Source organism: Chiloscyllium punctatum, chromosome 10 (genome assembly GCF_047496795.1).
Source record: "Chiloscyllium punctatum isolate Juve2018m chromosome 10, sChiPun1.3, whole genome shotgun sequence".
NCBI classification, from domain to species: Eukaryota; Metazoa; Chordata; class Chondrichthyes; order Orectolobiformes; family Hemiscylliidae; genus Chiloscyllium; species Chiloscyllium punctatum.
Window position 1 is genome coordinate 41,700,389 of NC_092748.1, and position 21,158 is coordinate 41,721,546.

A 21,158-nucleotide genomic window follows, 5' to 3' on the forward strand; every position below is an offset into this window, starting at 1 on the left:
TTGTGGCCCATTGCTTTTGCATTATCCCATGTCTCCAGCTTTGAATTGAATTGAATTAGTTGAAGACTGACACCTATCATTTCTTTTACACTGATGTGCTAAGTTGTTCCCTAATTGAGGATGGAGCTGTTTATAGAGTCTCCTCCTCCAGAGAGTTGTTTAACTGCCCACCATCATTCACGACTGGATGTGGCGGGAGTGCAGAGCTTAGATCTGCTTCACTGATTATGGAATTATAGAGTCATAGAGTCATACAGTATGGAAACAGACACTTCGATCCATCTATTCCATGCCAACCAGACATCCCAATGTGACCGAGTCCCATTTGCCAGCACTTGGCTCATATCCTTCTAAACCATTCTAATTCTTAGCTTTAACTATCACTTATTGCTTATGCTTTTAGACACACGAATCATCTCGCTTCATTTTTATGTATATCTGGTGTTGCTCCTGGCATGCCCTCCTGCACTCTTCGTTGAACCAAGGTTGATTCCCTGGCTTGGTGGTAATGGTAAAGTGGGAGTAGTGCTGGACCATTAAGTTGCAGATTGTATTGAAGTATAGGTCTGCTGCTGCTGGCCCTAGGCACCTCATAGATGCCCATTTTTAAGTGGCTAGATCTGTTCAAAGTCTGTCCCATTTAGCATGGTGATAGTACCACACAAAACAATGTAAAGGATTTTTAATGTGAAGCTGGCGCTTCATCTCAAGGACTGTGCAAATGTCACTCTTACTGATACTGTCAAGGTATCTGTGGCAGATAGATTGGTGAGTATGAGGTAAAGTACGTTTTTCTCTTTTGTTTGTTCCCTCAACACCTTCCACAGACCTTGTACAGCAGCAATATCCTGTAGGACTCGATCAGCTCTTCTCATTAGTGCTGCTGCTGAGCATCTTTTGGTGGTAGACATTGAAATCCCCCAACCAGACTGCTTTCTGCATCCTTGCTATCTTTTGTTCTTGTTGAATGGCTGGTGTTCACCAAGGAGCTTTGACTCATCAGCTGGCAATTGGAGGGGAGGCAAAGGGGTGGTAATCAGCAGGAGGTTTCCTTGTTTGATCTGGTGCCATGCTACTTCACTGTATAGGGGAGTCAATGTTTAGGATTCCCAGGGCAGCTCTCTTCTGATTGTGTACCACAGTATCATCACCTATTCTGAGGCTATGCTTCCAGTTGGGACATGGCATCCTCAGGGATGGTGTGTCTGGGACATTATCTAGATAATTCATACCGTCAGGAAAAACAAAGGTAAGATGGAAGGAGGAAACAGAGGGGGAGGTAAGGTAAGATGCAGGTGCTTTGGTTTAGCAGGGTCACCGTCGCTGACAAGCACACGGTTACCGGCGTCTGCGCTGCGGCCGTTTCCGCAGCTTCGTTTTCCCAAGCAGGCGGGAGCGAGCTCCGGGTAACGTGGCCGCGCGCTCAGCGCGCGCCTCATTGAATGGAAGAGAAACATTGCCAACGCAGCGCGTGCCGGAAACGATGCGCGTCAACGCCTGGGCTCATGTAACCAATTCAGTGACCCAGAGAAGCCGGAACCCAGTCATTACCGCGAGGGAGATACAGTGTATACATACACAGTGAGAGAGAGAGAGAGAGAGAGAAAGCTGAACTTATACCATTCACACTGGCACTGACTTATTGATTGAAAGCTGCAAGGTAAGTAGTATGAGTATTACACCAGGACGGAAACGTTTGAGAAGTTATAATTTTGGATGATTTGGACAACATTAGTTGGGCTCCTGTCACTTGGTGACATTGAGTCGTGCCCGTCCTTCGCGCTGTAAAACCTCGCTTATATTCGTACCGATTTTCCCCACCTTGCTCCAACCGGGAGAGATTCGGCATTTGGAAATAATGAATACTCGCTGTAACTTTACCGGTGAAATATTTAAAAGCTCTGGGCTGGGCGCTGACTTGATTATAACTTAATCGAATTTTAGAAGTTTAGAATGTATTCCTGATGAAGGGCTTTTGCCCGAAACGTCGATTCTCCTGCTCCTCGATGCTGCTGTGGTTTTCCAGCACCACAGTCTCTAGTTTAGAATGTAGTTAGAGTTGGCAACCCGTCTGAGAGAAATAACCCAGAAGCAATATGTTAATTTTGTGCGTCCAAATTTGTATAAAAGAAACATTTTTCTTTGCCTGTATGACGTGCAAAAAAAGGGTGTTTGTAGTTGTTCCAAAACCATGCAACAAAACCCCATCTTTCTCCAAGCTGGTGTTTCACTCCTGGTCATCCTATCTTAAATGATGATGGTAATCAGTATTTTTGAGTAGCGCGTATCTTGTCAAAAAGAATAATTTCGAGCTGGTGTGATTTATTCGGAATATTTACTGACTGGTCTGTGACGTTCATTGTCACAGGGAAATCCCTTGAGTGATCACATTTTTCAGCTAGGTGGTAGGAATGACTCAACTGGGTCAACTTTCTGTTTGTATGCTGATTTTAGCTTTTGAATATGGAAATATCTAATTAAATCTAAAATGCTAAGATACACAACAAATTCTAGAATGGGATTAGTATTTTAAGTGTAGATCCTTCATCAAAAATGAAACTTAAAAGATACGTGTTGTCCTTTCGAGCTGAGCATTTGATCAACTTTCAGACTTTGAGAAGGGGTCTACTACTGAAACAAAACTTTTTATTTTCTCCTGATGAACTTGCTATCAGCTTTTGACATATTCTCTTTATTTTATGAAATGGACAAAGAATCAATTCTTAAATAATAAAATAATTCCCTTTATGCAGTCTTTCTACCAGCCCCACAACATAAATAAGTATTAGTATGGTGATTTTGAAAATAAATCTGTTCGCATTGTGTTAAATCAAACAATGCAGGTCTTAACATTACAAATGCTTTTACCTCTGCATCACCGTACTCAGAATTTTGACCTTAATAATGCAAGATGTGGAAATCATAGAACTCTCAATTTCAGTTCATCTTTTTGATGTCAACTTCAGATTACATATTTAAAATTTCCATTTGAATTAAAATATATTGATTGGTAATCATTGCTGGCAATTGGTATGAAATGACTAACAACAATTAGCTGAATTTGCAACAGATTGAGATTTAAGGCCAACAGAGAAAGTTAAGAGTAGTGTTAAGTATGAATACAAGGAAAGTCTGCTCAAGTACATATAAATGCAGAATGCAAAAGGACGGGGAGACTTTCATGTAAAATCAATGTAAATTCAAAAGGATGGGAAGACTTTACTCTAAATTCAATGTAAATTCAAAAAATGCAAAAAGTACTGCAAATTTGAAGTGTAATTTATTTAATTACCCAACCAGAGGATATAAAAAGAATGTAATGAAACAAAAATAGAAATCGCTGGAGAAACTCAGTAGGTTTCACTGTATCAATGACAGAAAGCAGAGGAATGTTTTGAGTTCAGTGACCCTTCTTCTGGGAGAAAGCAGAGTGAACACTTTCATGTCCAATTTAGAGACTGTTTTTGTGTTCAGATGGAGCGATAATGAGATCCAGCTGGGTGTCATGCGTACCAGTGGAAATTGACATGTTTCTGGTTAATATCACGACGGTAGTCTGTAGATGAAAAATTGGAGGGCCAGTAGTCACATTGTGTCAATTAAAGTGACTGCCCATTATCCTTACTCTTTGTTCCATTCTTTTCTAACCAGGCGTAGCCAGATAATTACTTGCAATGGCTACTTTTCCTGCTGTCTCACCATTGCATTGGTGCCCACCAATAATTTCTGCTTAGCTCCTGGTGTCCTGCAAAATCTGTTTTGGTTCAGAATTATGGTCCAGGTTTATTTATGACTTAGATGATGATGGAATAGAATGCCACAATCAAATTTACAGAAGGCACAAAGACAGACAGCATTAGAGATAGAAGAAAATTGTGCAATAGAAGAATATTGATAAATTAACTGATGGGGGGGGAGGGGGGGAGAGGAGGGAGTGCAGCACAGATTTACCAGAATGAAAACTGGGCTCTGAGGGTTAGATTAGGAGAAGAGTTTAGACAAACTAGGCTCAATTTTCAGGTCGATCATGCTTTGTCATGAAGGGTCATCAACATGAATCATGCACCCTATTTCTCCCCATAGATGATGTCTGGGCTGTTGAGTATTTCCAGAATTTTCTGTTTTTATTGAAGGTTTTCAGCATCTCCAGGTTTTGGGTTTGTGGTAAACAGTTTAGGACTATTTATGTTGGATTATTTGAGGAGTCTTTTTTTGATTTGTTCAGCTAAGTGTTTGATTTATTTTTTACTATTTATGTTCAAATTCTTTTTTTCTATTTTATGCATGCTTAATATTAAATCTGCGGGTAAGGAAAGGTAGTTTATTTTTATAAGGATGCAATTGAGAGCTGCTGCTTGTTAAGCTTAATGTCAGTGAGGGCATAAAAGAGACACTGGGTATGAAGACTAGTAGATTTAAAAGTGATTACACAGCAGAAACAGTCTGACAGATGATTGACTGTCAGGAAAGGTAAGAAGGTAGTTCAGAAGTCTTCTGCAGCTATTCTTGTCTTAAACAGAATTTCTGTTTTGAGTACTGTTGAAAGCGTGAATCTCTCAGAGGAAAATAGAAGTGTTAGTCAGATCTTGGACACCAAGATCTATGCTAAACAGTGCTTGTCAAGAGTTAAAAGAATAATGATTATAGAGGACTCTTCTGTCCGGGGCACAAACAGGACATATTGCAACAGTGAGTGTGAATCTACGACAGTATGTTGCTTTCCTGGTGCCAAGTTTAAGGATACCTCCAAATGTTTGAAACATATTGTTAAAGGGGAGAGTGAGAAGCCAGAGGTTGTTGTACACATTGGTAGGAATGACATAAGTTAGAGAAAGAGCTAAGGCTTTGAAGAGTGAACTTAAGAGGTTAAGTAGAAGTTTAAGAAACAGAGCCTCAAAAGTAGTAATCACTGGTTTATTTCTAATGCCAAGTTCTAATGAGGGAAGGAACAAAAGGATAGGGCAGATAAATCAATGGCTGAAGAGGTGGCACAAAGCATAGGGATTCAGTTTTTTGAATCATTGGGATCTCTCCTGGGATAGAAAAGACCTCTTCAAAAAGGGTGGGTTTCTTCTGAACTGGAAAGGGACAAATATTCTGGTGAGGAGGTTTGCTAGTTCCATTTTTTCGGTGGGTGGGGGGGTGGATGTAGAAGTGTGGAGTCTTCCTAAGTAACAGCGAAGATAGAAAGAAAGAGGAGGATAGTTCTAAATCAGAAAAGAGCAAGTTATTTAGAAAAGACAGACAAGAGCAAGTTAGAGAATGAAGTAATTCTGAAGAACATATGGGAACATGTAAATGGGACATGCGGCTATTACAGAAATATGGCTGAGGGATGAACAGGACTGACTGCTCAATATCCTGGGCTTTAGATATTATAGGAAGAATACAAGAATACAAAGATGGGCAGGAGAGGAGGGGAAGTGGCATTATTGATGAAGGAAAGCTTTATTACTGTAATTGAGAAAAGATATTTCCAAGCAATCATTTAGTGAAAATATATGGGTTGAAATTAGAAATAAGAAAGGGATGATCACCTTGATGGGATTGTACTATATGCCTCTCTTCTCTCTTTTCTACCCCCCCCCCCACCCCTCCACCACCACAAAAAACAGTCAGAGGGAAATTGAGAAGCAAATATGGAGAGCGATCTCAAATGTCTGGAAGAATAAGAAGATTGTAAAATCATGAGGGGCAGAGTCTTTTCCCTAGAGTGGTGGGGAGGTTCAAAATTAGCGGCATATTTTTTAAAGTGAGAGGAGAAACATTTAAAAAAAGGACAGAAGGAACACCTTTTTTAGACAGTGGTTCATGTGTGGAATTGAATTTGAATTGAATTGAATTGATTTGATTGTCACTTGTACCGAGGCACAGTGAAAAACTTTGCCTTGTGAGCAATACAGGCAGATCACTGAGTTAAGTAACATAGATAAGTAAATAATAGGTAAACAGCGGCAAAAACAAAATCACAGGGACAGGTGAACATTAAGAGTTTGAGAGTCCATTCAGTATTCTAACAACAGTAGGGTAGAAACTGTTTCAAAAGTGACTGGTCTAAACTTCCAGAGAAAGTGGTGGATGCAAGTATGGTTACAACGTTTAGAAGACATTTGGATAAGTTCATGAATAGGAAAGGTTTGGAGGGATATGGGCCAAGTGCAGGCAGATGGCACTAGTTTAGTTTGCGAACATAGTTGGCATGGACTGGTTGGACCGATGGATATTTGCTCTTGCTGTATGATTCTATGACTCTGATTATATTTGCTGGAATCCATAACAATAGTTAGTCTTTGGTTGGTCTATACTGTTTTATTTGAACAGTTTAATAGATTTATCTATTGATGGATTTTTGGTGAGTGGTGTCAGGCAAATGAGGAAGCACATAAGGTGAAAGAAGAATTGGAATGTGAGAGGATTAGAGGCTGCCAACAGGTGATGGCAGTGGGGGGTGGGGGGTGGGGGGGGGGGATTTGAGTGATTTTTATGGAAGTTAAAAGGCAGTGGAAGATAAGGACAGGTAAAGGTTATACTGGCTAGAGAAACAAACACAGATATTGCTGGAGAAACTCAGCAAGTCTGGCAACATCTTTGGAGATAGAAACAGACTTAATGTTTCATTTCAGATGTGACACCTCTTCAGAATGGTGTAAAAACAATGACTGCAGATGCTGGGAACCAGATTCTGGATTAGTGGTGCTGGTAGAGCACAGCTGTTCAGGCAGCATCCAAGTAGCTTCGAAATTGACGTTTCGGGCAAAAGCCCTTCATCAGGAATAAAGGCAGTGAGCCTGAAGCGTGGAGAGATAAGCTAGAGGAGAGTGGGGGTGGGGAGAAAGTAGCATAGAGTACAATGGGTGAGTGGGGGAGGGGATGAAGGAGGAGGAGGAGAGGGTGGAGTGGATAGGTGGAAAAGGAGATTGGCAGGTCGGACAAGTCCGGACAAGTTATGGGGACAGTTACTGAGCTGGAAGTTTAGAGCTAGGGTGAGGTGGGGGAAGGGGAAAATGAGGACACTGTTGAAGTCCACATTGATGCCCTGGGGTTGAAGTGTTCCGAGGCAGAAGATGAGGCGTTCTTCCTCCAGGCGTCTGATGGTGAGGGAGTGGCGGTGAAGGAGGCCCAGGACCTCCATGTCCGTGGCAGAGTGGGAGGGGGAGTTGAAAAGTTGGGCCACGGGGCGGTGTGGTTGATTGGTGCGGGTGTCCCGGAGATGTTCCCTAAAGCGCTCTGCTAGGAGGCGCCCAGTCTCCCCAATGTAGAGGAGACCGCATCGGGAGCAACAGATACAATAAATGATATTAGTGGATGTGCAAGTAAAACTTTGATGGATGTGGAAGGCTCCTTTAGGGCCTTGGACAGAGGTGAGGGAGGAGGTGTGGGCGCAGGTTTTACAGTTCCTGCGGTGGTAGGGGAAAGTGCCAGGATTGGAGGGTGGGTTGTTTGGGGGTGTGGACCTGACCAGGTAATCACGGAGCGAACCGTCTTTGCGGAAGGCGGAAAGGAGTGGGGAGGAAATATATCCCTGGTGGTGGGGTCTGTTTGGAGGTGGCGGAAATGTCGGCGGATGATTTGGTTTATGCGAAGGTTGGTAGGGTGGAAGGTGAGCACCAGGGGCGTTCTGTCCTTGTTACGGTTGGAGGGGTGGGGTCTGAGGGCGGAGGTGCGGAATGTGGACGAGATGCGTTGGAGGGCATCTTTAACCACGTGGGAAGGGAAATTGCGGTCTCTAAAGAAGGAGGCCATCTGGTGTGTTGTGTGATGGAACTGGTCCTCCTGGGAGCAGATCCAGCAGAGGCGGAGGAATTGGGAATACGGGATGGCATTTTTGCAAGAGGTAGGGTGGGAGGTGGTGTAATCCAGGTAGCTGTGGGAGTCGGTGGGTTTGTAAAAAAATGTCAGTGTCAAGTTGGTCGTCATTAATGGAGATGGAGAGGTCCAGGAAGGGGAGGGAGGTGTCAGAGATGGTCCAGGTAAATTTAAGGTCAGGGTGGAATGTGTTGGTGAAGTTGATGAATTGCTCAACCTCCTCACGGGAGCATGAGGTGGCGCCAATGCAGTCATCAATGTAACGGAGGAAGATGTGGGGAGTGGTGCCGGTGTAATTAAGGAAGATCAACTGCTCTACGTAGCCAACAAAGAGACAGCCATAGCTGAGGCCCATACGTGTGCCCATGGCTACCCCTTTGGTCTGGAGGAAGTGGGAGGATTCAAAGGAGACATCGTTAAGGGTGAGGACGAGTTCGACCAAACGAATGAGAGTGTCAGTGGAAGGGTACTGTTGGGGACGTCTGGAGAGGAAATAACAGAGGGCTTGGAGGCCCTGGTCATGGCGGATGGAGGTGTAGAGGGATTGGATATCCACGGTGAAGATGAGGCGTTGGGGGCCAGGGAAACAGAAGTCTTGGAGGAGGTGGAGGGCGTGAGTGGTGTCTCGAACGTACATGGGGAGTTTCTGGACTGGGGGGATAGGACAGTGTTGAGGTAGGTAGAGATATGAGTTCAATGGGGCAGGAGCATGCTGAGGCAATGGGTCGGCCAGGGTGGTCAGGCTTGTGGATCTTGGGAAGGAGGTAGAACCGGGCAGTGCGGGGTTCCCGGACTATGAGGTTGGAAGCTGTGGGTGGGAGATCTCCTGAGGTGATGAGGTTCTGTATGGTCTGGGAGATGATGGTTTGGTGATGGGGGGGTGGGGTCATGGTCGAGGGGGCAGTAGGAAGAGGTGTTCTCGAGTTGACGTTTGGCTTCAGCGGTGTAGAGGTCAGTGTGCCAGACTACCACTGCGCCCCCTTTATCCGCTGGCTTGATGGTGAGGTTGGGATTGGAGGGCTGCGCATTGTGAGGGTGAGCGGTTGGAGTGGGGGAGGGAAGTAGACAGGTTGAGGCGGTTAATGTCCCGGCGGTAGTTGGAAATGAAGAGGTAGAGGGCAGGTAATAGGCCAGCGTGGGGTGTCCAGGTGGATGCAGTGTGTTGGAGGTGGGCGAAGGGGTCCTCGGAAGATGGGCGGGAGTCCTGATTGTGAAAGTAAGCTCGGAGGCGGAGGTGACGGAAGAATTGTTCGACATCACGGCTGAGGAATAAAATTAAATTGATGGGAGAGATGAGAATAGCTTTGAATATCACGAAAGGGATGACAAGAGAAGGCACTGGATAAGGGTGTCTTGGTTGAGGTGAATGAGACAATTCAGTTGGTAAAATAGCAAAATGGTAGGCACAATTATTTGTTAACATTACTTAAAAGCTACTCTTAGTACTAAAAATGAACTCTCAGTACCTTTGAATAAATATTGTAGAAACGTGGTCAGCAGAATTTAAAACAACACTTTGTAAAATAAAAATTGAAAGATACAGTTAACGAAGTTTGTGAGAAGATTTGTAGCTCGGGTGCTCGTTGTTGTGGTTCTGTTCGCCGAGCTGGGAATTTGTGTTGCAGACGTTTCGTCCTCTGTCTAGGTGACATCTTCAGTGCTTGGCAGCCTCCTGTGAAGCGCTTCTGTGATCTTTCCTCCAGCATTTGTAGTGGTTTGAATCTGCCGCTTCCAGTTGTCAGTTCCAGCTGTCCGCTGCAGTGGCCGGTATATTGGGTCCAGATCGATGTGCTTATTGATTGAATCTCTGGATGCGTGCCATGCCTCTAGGAATTCCCTGGCTGTTCTGTTTGGGACAACACTACTATTATAGAACAAGCCAAACAGAGAACAGCCAGGGAATTCCTAGAGGCATGGCACGCATCCAGAGATTCAATCAGTAAGCACATCGATCTGGACCCAATATACCAGCCATTGTAACGGACAGCTGGAACTGACTACCGGAAGCAACAGATTCAAACCACTACAAATGCCGGAAGAAAGATCACAGAAGCGCTTCACAGGAGGCTCCCAAGCACTGAAGATGTCACCTAGACAAGGGACGAAACGTCTGCAACACAAATTCCCAGCTCGGCGAACAGAACCACAACATACAGTTAACGAGAAAGATGAGAGCATTATATACAAGTAATATCATCCAGTGCATAAGCCACTGCACAAACTTTGATTTTAAGGAGGGAACAGCCAAAATATTGCTATAAAAGTTAATTCTGAAACAAAATATTTATCATGGAACAAAATTCCTTGTTAGATAACTGTTTCCTTCAATGATAGATGCTGGAAACGGCAGATTTCAAGCAATATAGAAGCATATATGTTCTTCAAATGACACTGAAAACATCAGATGTAATCCTGCCATTTCAATCCAAATAAAATACTTCTTACTTAGACTTTCATATGTATGACCATTTTCAAATCACAACATATGGCTCTTGACGATATTTGTGTTTGCCAATGACCTGTTGTTATTACACAATACCTAGTAAAGATGCCAGATAAAGTACTAAAAATAGTATCAAATTTAAAGAAAAAGCACATAATTACGTACAATCTGGTGGCATGTCAGAACATTGGATGGAAAAAAAAATAAGGAATGACGGAAAGATTAATTAGGAGGGAAAGTTAGAGAAATATAAAATGGACAGTTTTGATAAATATTTTTTTTCACGAGTTAATAAAATGAGTGCTGTTCTTTTAAGAATTGAGACTGGAGAATTAATAATAGAAAAAAAAGGAAATGGAAGGTGAACAGAAACTGTATTTTTCATTTGTCTTCACTCTGAAGGATCTGTTTCCCAGAAACAGGTAAATCAGGAAATGGATGGGAGGGAGAAACTCAGGAAAATTGCAATGACTAGAAAAGTGATATATGGAGTGAATTATTGATGACGGCTATCACCCTACAGTTTTAAAAGAAGTGCTTATGAGATAGTTGATGTGTTTAATTTTCTAACACTCCCTTGATTCAGGGATTCAATTAGATTAGAAGATAGCAAATGTAACTCCCTTATTCAAAACAGGAGGGAAGACATAAAACCAGAAACTATTAGATCAGATAGCTTCTTATAGGGAAAATGATGGAAGCTATGATAAAAGAAGTCAATCATAAGTTAATTAGATAAGTTCAAGGTAATCAGGCAGTGTTAAAGTGGTTTTATGAATGAAAATTCATGTTTGACTAAGCTATTGAAGTTCCTTGAGGTGGTAACATCTGTTGTAGATAAAGGAGAACCAGCGAATGTGTTGTAATTAGATTTCCAGAAGAAGTGTGATATTGCGAACATAAACGCTCATGTTGTAGGGGGTAACATATTGACATAGGTAGAAGATTGACTGGCTAGCATTTGTATAAATTATTGGCACTATGTAACAAGTGGTGTGCCACAGGAAGCTTTGTAACTTATGTATAAGACTTAGATGAAGAGATGCTAGATATGGTTGCTAAATTTGCTGACAGCACAAAGATATGCAGGAAAGTAAGTTGTGAAGGGAACAAGGAGGCGACAGTAAAATAGATTAAGTGAATAGACTCTGGAAAATAGAGTACAAAGTTGAAAAATGTAACATTATTTATCTTGGCGGGAAGAATAAAAATAATCTTATCTAAATGATGAGTGATTACGGAGATATAGAAGGATTTGGTCCACATGCATGAATCAGGAAAGGTTAGTAATCAGGAATAGCAAGTAAATAGGAGAAATGATAGAGCACTACTATTTCTCATGAGGTGATTGAATAGAAAACTAAGGACATTATGCTTCACTTAGACAAACACTGGTGGGGACTGCATCTGGAGTACTGTATACAATATTGAGCATCTTATTTAAGGAAGAATGGAAATGCATTGAGGAAGGTCAGAGGAGGTTTACTAGTCTAATTCCAGAAATGGGCATGTTCTCTGATGTGAATAGGTTAAGCTTGTACTTGCTGGAGTTTAGAAGAGTAATAGGCGACCAGATTGAAATGCTTAAAATCCTGAATGGTGTTGACAGTGTCGATGTGAAGAGAATGTGTCCTCTAAATGGGAGAATCTAGAACCAGGGGTCATTAGTTAAAAATCAGGGATTGCCTGCTTAAAACAGAGACGATACTGGATTAGTGGTGCTGGAAGAGCACAGCAGTTCAGGCAGCATCCAACGAGCAGCGAAATCAACGTTTCGGGCAAAAGCCCTTCATCAGGAACGTTGCCCGAAACGTTGATTTCGCTGCTCGTTGGATGCTGCCTGAACTGCTGTGCTCTTCCAGCACCACTAATCCAGTATTTGATTTTCAGCATCTGCAGTCATTGTTTTTACCTAAAACAGAGACGAGGTGAGCTTTCTTTTTCCACAGGGATTGTGTGTCTTTGGAACTCATTTCCTGAGAACATGATGGAAACAGCATCTTTGAATTTTTTTTTGGTCAAAACTGGGTAGATTCATGTTAAGCTCGATGGTGAAAAATTCAGGGGTTGATGGGAATGCATATTTGAGATTACAACCAGAACAGCAGTGATCTTATTGAGTGATGGAGCAGGCTCAAGGGCTGAATGGCCAACACCCTCCTAATTTGTATAATATGGACTGGACTGGGCCAGGCCAATCTAATGTGACTTCTTTGAAGCTTTGTTTCTATTTAAGTCTTTGGTGAAATAATAACTAAAAATCCTGAATTTTATGAAGCACTGTTGCAAACATATACTAATTTAACTGTGGATGTTTGCTAGTCCCTCTACTGGTAGACCTTTCCAGACTGATATTAGGAAACACTATTGCATGAAATAATGCCAGATAAATTATTACAATTAAAACCAAGTGTTAGAATTTTAATTTCTGAAATTATTCAGGCATATAGGAAAATTTCTAGTCAATAGTGTTATGTTATGTTGAAGATCATCCAAGGTATCATTAAAAGACAGGATAGGCATGAATGATTACATGGCAAAAGTGAGGACTGTAGATGCTGGAGACCAGAGTTTAGATCAGAGTGGTGCTGGAAAAGCACAGCAGGTCAGGCAGCATCCGAGGAGTAGGGAAAAAAAAAAATCAACGTTTCGGGATGAAGGGCTTTTGCCCGAAACATTGATTTTCCTGGTCTTCAGATGCCGCCTGACCTGCGCTTTTCCTGCACCACTCTGATCTAAATAATGACGGATTACATGGCCTACTCCTGTTCCTAGCTTGCCATACAATTTGGTAACCAGCCAGTTAGATAATGGTGGATAGGCATTCAAGGAGAATAGTGTAGTCAGTTGTATTAAAGGCTGAACACCATTGATGTATGTGAGGCAGGATAGTTTATTTCATTCCAGTTCCTATAGAATACCATTTGACTGTTTGATTAAAGCTATTTTGATATCACGTAAACCTGACTGGAGGGAGTTCTAGGGAGGATGGGCATCATTTTGGAAGGGGAGATCATAATCAATGAAATTGGAGATGGAACGAAGATTGAAAGTAAGGTGATATGGTGAATTCCAAGAGAGAAGGTAGCAGATATTTTTTTGAACAACAAATGTGAGAGCGCGAAGTTGTACTAGTAGTTCTTCTAAAACATGATGGTTGCGTTCTTGTGCAACCCTGCTTTATAGAAAAATAGCACCTAAAGTAGATAAGTATGTACCTGTCAGGCAGGGAGGAAGATGATATAGAACGCGTGAGCCGTGGTTTACTAAGGAAGTGGAATCCCTGGTCAAGAAGGTGACGGCGGCTTATGTTAGGACAAAATGTGAAAACTCAGTTAGGGGGCTTGAGGGTTACAAGGAAGTCAGGAAAGACCTAAAAAGAGAGCTCAGAAGAGCCAGGAGGAGACATGAGAAGTTGTTGGCAGATAGGATCAGGGTTAACCCTAAGGCTTTCCATAGGTATGTCAGGAATAAAAGAATGGTGAGAGTTAAATTAGGGCCAATCAAGGATAATAGTGGGAAGTTGTGTGTGGAGTCAGAGGAGATAGGGGAAGCACTAAATAAATATTTTTTCAGCAGTGTTCACTATAGAAAACGAAAATGCTGGCGAGGAAGATACAGAGATACTTGCATCTAGACTAGATGAGATTGAGATTCACAAGGAAGAGGTGTTAGAAATACTGACAAGTCCCCTGGGCCGGATGGGATCTATCCTAGCATCCTCTGGGAAGCAAGGGAAGAGATTGCCAAGCCTTTGGCATTGATCTTCAAATCATCATTGTCTACAGGAATAGTGCCTGAGGACTGGAGGATAACAAATGTGGTTCCTTTGTTCAAAAAGGGTAGTAGAGACAACCTTGGTAATTACAGATCAGTGAGTCTCACTTCAGTTGTTGGTTAAGTGTTGGAAAAGGTTATAAGTGTTAGGATTTATAACCATCTAGAAAAGAATAATCTGATCAGGGACAGTCAGCACTGTTTTGTGAAGGGTAGGTCGTGCCTAACGAATCTTATTGATTTTTTTGACAGTGACCAAACAGGTAGAGGAGAATAAACTGGTTGATGTGGTGTATATGGATTTCAGCAAGGCATTCGATAAGGTTCCCCACAGTAGGCTATTATACAAAATGCGGAGGAATGGGATTGTGGGAGACATAGCAGTTTGGATTAGTAATTGGCTTACTGAAAGAAAACAGAGGGTTGTAGTTGATGGAACATGTTCATCTTGGTGTCCAGTTACTAGCGGCGTACCGCAAGGGTCAGTGTCGGGTCCACTGCTGTTCGTCATTTTTATAAATGACCTGGATGAGGGCTTAGAAGGGTGGGTTAGTAAATTTGCGGATGACACCAAGGTCGGTGGAGTTGTGGATAGTGACGAAGAATGTAGTAGGTTGCAGAGAGACGTAGATAGGATGCAGAGCTTAGCTGAGAGGTGGCAAATGGAGTTTAATGTGGACAAGTGTGAGGTGATACACTTTGGCTGTAGTAATCGGAATGCAAAGTACTGGGCTAATGGTAGACTTCTTGGGCGTGCGGATGAGCAGACAGATCTCTGTGTCCATGTACACAGATCCCTGAAAGTTGCCACCCAGATTGACAGGGTTGTTAAGGAGGCATACAGTGTTTTGGCCTTTATTAATAGAGGGATTGAGTTCCGGAACCAGGAGGTTATGTTGCAGCTGTACAAAGCTCTGGTACGGCCGCACTTGGAGTATTGGGTACAGTTCTGGTCACCGCATTATAAGAAGGATGTGGAAGCTTTGGAAAGGGTGCAGAGGAGAGTTACTAGGATGTTGCCTGGTATGGAAGGAATGTCTTACGAGGAAAGGCTGAGGGCCTTGAGGCTGTTCTCGTTCGAGAGAAGAAGGTTGAGAGGTGACTTAATAGAGACATACAAGATAATCATAGGGTGGATAGGGAGAGCCTTTTTCCAAGTATGGGAATGGCAAACACAAGGGGACACAAATTTGAAGTGAGGGGGGATAGGTATAAGACAGATGTCAGAAGTAGTTTCTTTGTACTCAGAGTATGGAATGCTTTGCCTGCAATGGTAGTAGATTCACCAAGTTTAAGTGCATTTACGTCATCATTGGACAGGCAAATGGACATACATGGAATAGTGTAGATGGGATGGGCTTCAGATTAGTATGACAGGGCGGCGCAACATCGAGGGCCATAGGGCCCGTACTGCGCTGTAATGTTCTATGTTAAAGTGTTGGAGATGTAATTGCTATAGAGCCGATGCACATTTTGAAAGTTTGCTCTTAGAAACAGTGTCCCCAATTTGTCAATTGCATTACAGCAAATTTGCGTTGACGAAACCAATGTTATAGCAAAACAACCTGTACGTGAGCAGAGACAGCTGCTATCATGGAAGTCAGGGGGGATGTTGGGTTGGCAGCAGTTTATTTAGGAACATGGTCAAAGAATCAGAAAATTAGATTTACAGATGAGATGAGCCTGGAGAAGCATGTGATAGGAGAGAAACGTGAGAAGATGTGTGTTCAGGGGAACCTCATAACATTAGATCTTGCAGAGCAAAGGGGCAGACTGTTTACCACCTCAATCTGATCTGACCATCTTATCTCCTTTTCCTAAAGACTGCCTAATTTCACCTCTGCATTATAACCTTAGCTCCCTTCCCCACTTCCCATTCTGAACCAACCTGTGAGTAGAACCCTGTTCCATTGCTCCAGCCTGCATCTAGATGAGCACATCTAAACCACTGCTGTCCTCTCATCCTTGTTAACATTATTTCACAGACTCGCCTATCTCTGAACCCCAACCAGCCCAAAAGCCCACAATAAATTTTGCATTCCCCCTAATTGGACCCCCTTTTGCTTTAAGATTCATAATGGTGCCTTCAACTGTCTGGGCCCTAAGCTTTGTGTTTTGCCTCACCATCTTTCTTTCTTTCCCCTCTGAGTTACTGATTAAAACCTAGCCCATTCCCAGCAATCAAGGTGACAATGAACTGAAAGTAGAATATGCATCAAAAGCATAATGTAAGGTAAAAATTGCACAAAACAGTAACAAAAATAAAATTTGCTGGAAAAACTGAGCAGTTCTGGCAGCATCTGTAGAGAGAAATCAGAGTTAACGTTTCAGGTCCAGTGACCCTTCCTCAGAACTGAAAGTAGAACATAGAGCCAAAGAGGCATACAGCATGGAAGCAGATCCTTCAGTCCATTCTGAACATAATCCCAAACAAAACTAGTTCCACTTGTCTGCTCCTGGCCCATGTCCTTCTATAGCTTTCTTATTCACATAAGAATCCAAATGTCTTTGAGACATTGTAATTATGTCCACATCTACCACTTCCTCAGGAAGTTCATTCCACAAAACAAGCCACCCTCTACATGAAAAGATTTGCCCCCATGTCTTTTTTTTAAAATCTCTCATCTTAAAATGTGTCCCTTAAAAATTGCACAAAAAAAGTGTTTGATTTAACACAACACAGTTATCAATATCAGGGATTTGTTCAGAATAACGTTTATGATAATAATGAGAAATTTGAACACTCATTTACCAAATGGTGTTAGATTTTCTCTTTACCTTCCCTGTACATCAGGAATTGGGCACATCCATCATTATTTTCCAGTCAGTTATTTTCAGATTAAGATGCATCAACATTTTCAGAGTAGAAAAAAATATACCATTCTGGCACTACATGATGAAGACAAACCCAGGTTGGAAATGTCACAGTATTTGTGTTTGTGGTTGCATTATATTTTATATTTTGTGGTAAAATACCTGTAACACTTTCACATGTTCACACCTTTTTTCCCTTATGAAACTCAGAAGATTGTCAGATATTCTGCTTTTTTTGAAATGACCTACCTTCTATTAAAATACATACTGACTCATATTGAGTTTTGTTACAGCTGACATTGCAACAAATAATACATTTTCTAATATATTTTTCACAATTATCTACTATATCCAATAGAAGTAATAATTGCTGGTTATATTCCTGTGTTAGCAAAATGTTCCAAACTACACATTTACAATAAATAATAATTCAGCCAGGGGAACAGGGTGTGTGTGGGTGTATTATGTAAGTGGGTCAGTTATACATGAGCAGTTGTAGGAAACAGGAAAGAGAAGAGGTAACATTAAGAGCACTTTAAATAGCAACGTTTGAAAATCACATTGGTTTTCTTCAAAATCTGATCACTTTATTCTTTAATTTCCAATAATTAGATTTTATTCTGAAATGATTGCTTTTGTTTTTCAAACTTTTTGACAGAATGTCCCAATGGCATCAACTTCATCAACTGGATACACAGCTCCTGGAAAAAGTAGACCAGTTATATGATGATACTTTTCCCATGGAGGTCCGTCAGTTCCTAGCACATTGGCTGGAGCACCAGGATTGGTGAGATCTTTGTTATATTCACCTGCCTTTGATATCAAAGTTTATTTTGGAATGTTGATATATAGATAAATTAACTTTGTTTCTTATAACACACTCATTCATCCTCAAAGTTTTCTTCTTTAAAGCAGGAATAAAGACAGAATCAGGGCATGTCATGATGTGTAAAAAGGGGTAACAAAAGTTCAAATGATTTAAGTCTTTAGGAAACAAAAATCTTGCACAGAAGATCACTTAATACCTGTGAAGAGAAGAGGCAGTTTGGGCAGGACCCAACTTAAGAAGTGAAAAATGCAAGTTGAACAAACACTCCAATAGAATAACTTTAAAATGTAGAGGAAGGGGAAAGATAAAGTAGTTGTGCGATTACCAGTTACTTGCTCAAAAGAAAAACTCTTTAGTTCTGAGAAAGATTATTTATCCAAAACGTTTTGGATATATTTTATTGACTGGCAAACTGCAGATTTTAAATAGGTGTTATGCATCTACAGGAATGTCACACTGGCAGCAGTGGGTATCTTTTAAATGAACCTATATGCAGGGAAACATAGCAGCCAATTTGTGCACATTGAGGCTGGTGGTTGCAGGTGTGGGAACAACAACCGGGGACACAGTTCAGAAATTATTAATAATCAATTAGTAAATGATAGAGCAGGCTAGAGGGGCCAAATGGCCTACTGCTGCTCCAGATTTGCATGTTCATCCATAAAATGAAGGCCCTTCAATTGAATGGCTTGCTTGGCCTTTTCAGAGGGCAATTTTATTTCAAAAGAATCACCATATTCTTGTAGTTCTGGAGTCACCAGATATGTTGTATGAAAATAAACAGTGTTATGACTAATGTAGCACTGGAAAAGCACAGCAGGTCAGGCAGCATCTGAGGAGCAGGACAATCGATGTTTCAGGCTTATGCCTGAAATGTAAATTGTCCTGCTCCTTGGATCCTGCCTGACCTGCTGTGCTTTTCCAGCACCATACTTTTGGACTCCGATCTCTGGCATCTGCAGTCCTCACTTTCTCCTAGTGTTATGACAAATTCCCGAAATTATTATGGTTTCTGGGTACCTACTCACTTGGAATACTCCAAATTGTCAAGTACTGAGTGAGGAGGGCTGAACTGGTTCCCATTTATAATCTCCTGCCCCCTTAATTACCAACAAGGTTAATTTACAAGGGATCCCCTTCCTTATGGATACCTTTTTCCCCAGGTCAAATTAATTTGTCTTTCGAAAAGAGCCAATTTAACATCTCTTGAGTTAACAAAGAGTAAGTTTCTTAGTTACTAAATGTGAGTAGATGTTATAAAATAATGCACATACACACAGATTAAAAATGAAAAGTAATTCTGAAAATATTGTAAACGATATATGATTCAGTCTCCCGGTCATTCAAGAAAAGATGATAATGGAAGGTTGAGCAGTCAATATTGACATTTGATAAATCACCAGGACCAAAGAGCTTCATGCCAGTGTGTTAAAGAGAGGAGTGATAGAAACATTGGATGCATTAATGAATGTGTTTTGTAATTCTATTGATTCTGGAAAGGTTCTTGCTTACTGAAATTTGGCAATGTAACCCAGCTTTTTAAAAAGGGAGAACAGAGAAATATAGACAGGTTCACTTAATACCACTAATAGGTGAAATGTTAAACTATTATAATGGATATCATAACTGCACATTCAGAAAAGATGGCAAATCTGGACATAGTCAGCATGGATTAATGAAAGGGAAACAGTGTTTGACAAATCTGGTGGATTTTTTTTTAAGGCTGTAACTTGTATCATAGACAACGGAAAAAATCAGTGAATGTTGTGTATTTGGATTTTGATAAGGTCCCACAAAAGATTGTAATAGTAATAAAATTAGAGCTTGTGGAATTTTGGGGAATATACTTTTATGGATTGAAATTTAGTTAATAGAAAGCAAAGTCTGAACAAATGGAGTATTCTCAAGATCAAAAACAGAAAATCCTGGTGAAACTCAGGTCTGGTAGCATTTGTATAAAAAACACAGAGCTCTTCATCAGGATGGCTGCTGTTTGTGGGCAACCACAAGGATCAATGCTAGATCCACAACTATTCAACATCTATATTAAGCTAGAGAGGGTTCAGAAGAGATTTATCAGGATGTTGCAGGGTATGGGAGATTTGAGTTATAAAGAAAGGCTGGGACTTTTTTCACTGAAGCATAGGAGGTTGAAATGTCAGTTATACAACATGGAAACAGATTCTGGAATAGGAAAGGTTTGGAGGGATATGGGCCAGCAACAGACAAATGAGACTAGTTTGGTTTGGATTATGTCTGGCATGACTGGTTGGACCGAAGGGTCTGTTTCTGTGCCGTGTGACTCTATCTATCTAAATGATTTAGATTTGGAGACAGATTTTAATATTTCTAAGTTTGTTGATGACTTCAAGCTAGATGGAAACAAAAGTTGAGAAGGATGCAAGGAGGCTTTAAAACAATGTACAAAAGGTGTTACATTACGTTTAACATGACAAACAGATTCTAGAAGAACGGAGGCTTGCAATAGATTGTTGGTGACAATGGATTTGTGGGAATAGAGATGAGTTTCCTTTCCAACTTCCCATCCAATAACGGACTGAGGAACAGTCGTCATAAACATCCTTTGCCTTGTCAAAAATCACAATTTGTAAAATTTGCAGTTGTGGTTTAGTCAACAGACCAACTTGCCTGATATTTTTGGCATCACCAAAGGTTGTACCGTGAGAGTCATAATGCCAAGTTTGTTCCTGCTTTCACACACTCACACTTTCCAGTATATTCAAAGAGAAAAATGTCTAAACTTTCCAGGTACCAGATTCTGGACATGAGATACACCTACAGAATTAGGTTTGTTCATTTCTTTATGTTCTGAATCATCATGGATTTTCCATTGTGGGACAAAGTTTAATAATTATTTTCATTAATGATGTATAACGTAACAATTTCAAAAACTGTTTTAGTGAAGGATGAGGTACTAAGCCTCTATTTAATTGTTTGTCATTGTTTTCAACAGGGATCTTGCCTCGAATAATGATTCACTGGCCACTCTTCTGTTCCATAATTTATTAAAACAAATAGATGACCAGTACAGTCGTTTCTTTCTTGAAAAAAATTTTCTGCTTCAGCACAATCTTAAAAGAATTAAACAAAACCTTCAGGTAAGATTTTAATAATGCTTCCAGACTGTCTTGACTCATTGAAATTCTTGCTTCCCTATTATGTGCCACAAGAAAGTAAGGAGGCACGGGATACAGGGAAATTTGGCTGTCTGGATACAGAATTGACTGGCTCATAGAAGACAGAGGGTGACAGTAGATGGAAAGTATTCAGTCCAGAGCTGGGTGACCAGTGGTGTTTTTCAGAGATCTGTTTTGGGACCTCTGCTCCTCGTGATTTTTATAAATGACTTGATGAGGAAGTGGAAGGGTAGGTTAGTAAGTTTGCTGATGACACAAACATTGGTGGAGTGGTGGATAATGTGGACCGCTGATATAGATTGCAACTGGACGTTGACAGGATGCAGAACTG

The 21,158-nt window shown here is 41.2% G+C and overlaps 1 protein-coding gene across 1 annotated transcript in view; it reads left to right on the top strand.

The window, feature by feature from the left end:
* Window positions 1-1,556: 1,556 nt before the first annotated feature.
* Window positions 1,557-21,158, top strand: part of LOC140482065 (signal transducer and activator of transcription 4-like) — a 107,326-nt gene continuing 87,724 nt past the window's right edge. The window contains exons 1-3 of the mRNA XM_072578973.1: window positions 1,557-1,660; window positions 17,499-17,627; window positions 20,644-20,788. Of these exons, the coding sequence (XP_072435074.1) occupies window positions 17,500-17,627; window positions 20,644-20,788 (273 nt within the window). The 5' untranslated portion in view covers window positions 1,557-1,660; window position 17,499. The remainder of the gene's footprint in view (window positions 1,661-17,498; window positions 17,628-20,643; window positions 20,789-21,158) is intronic.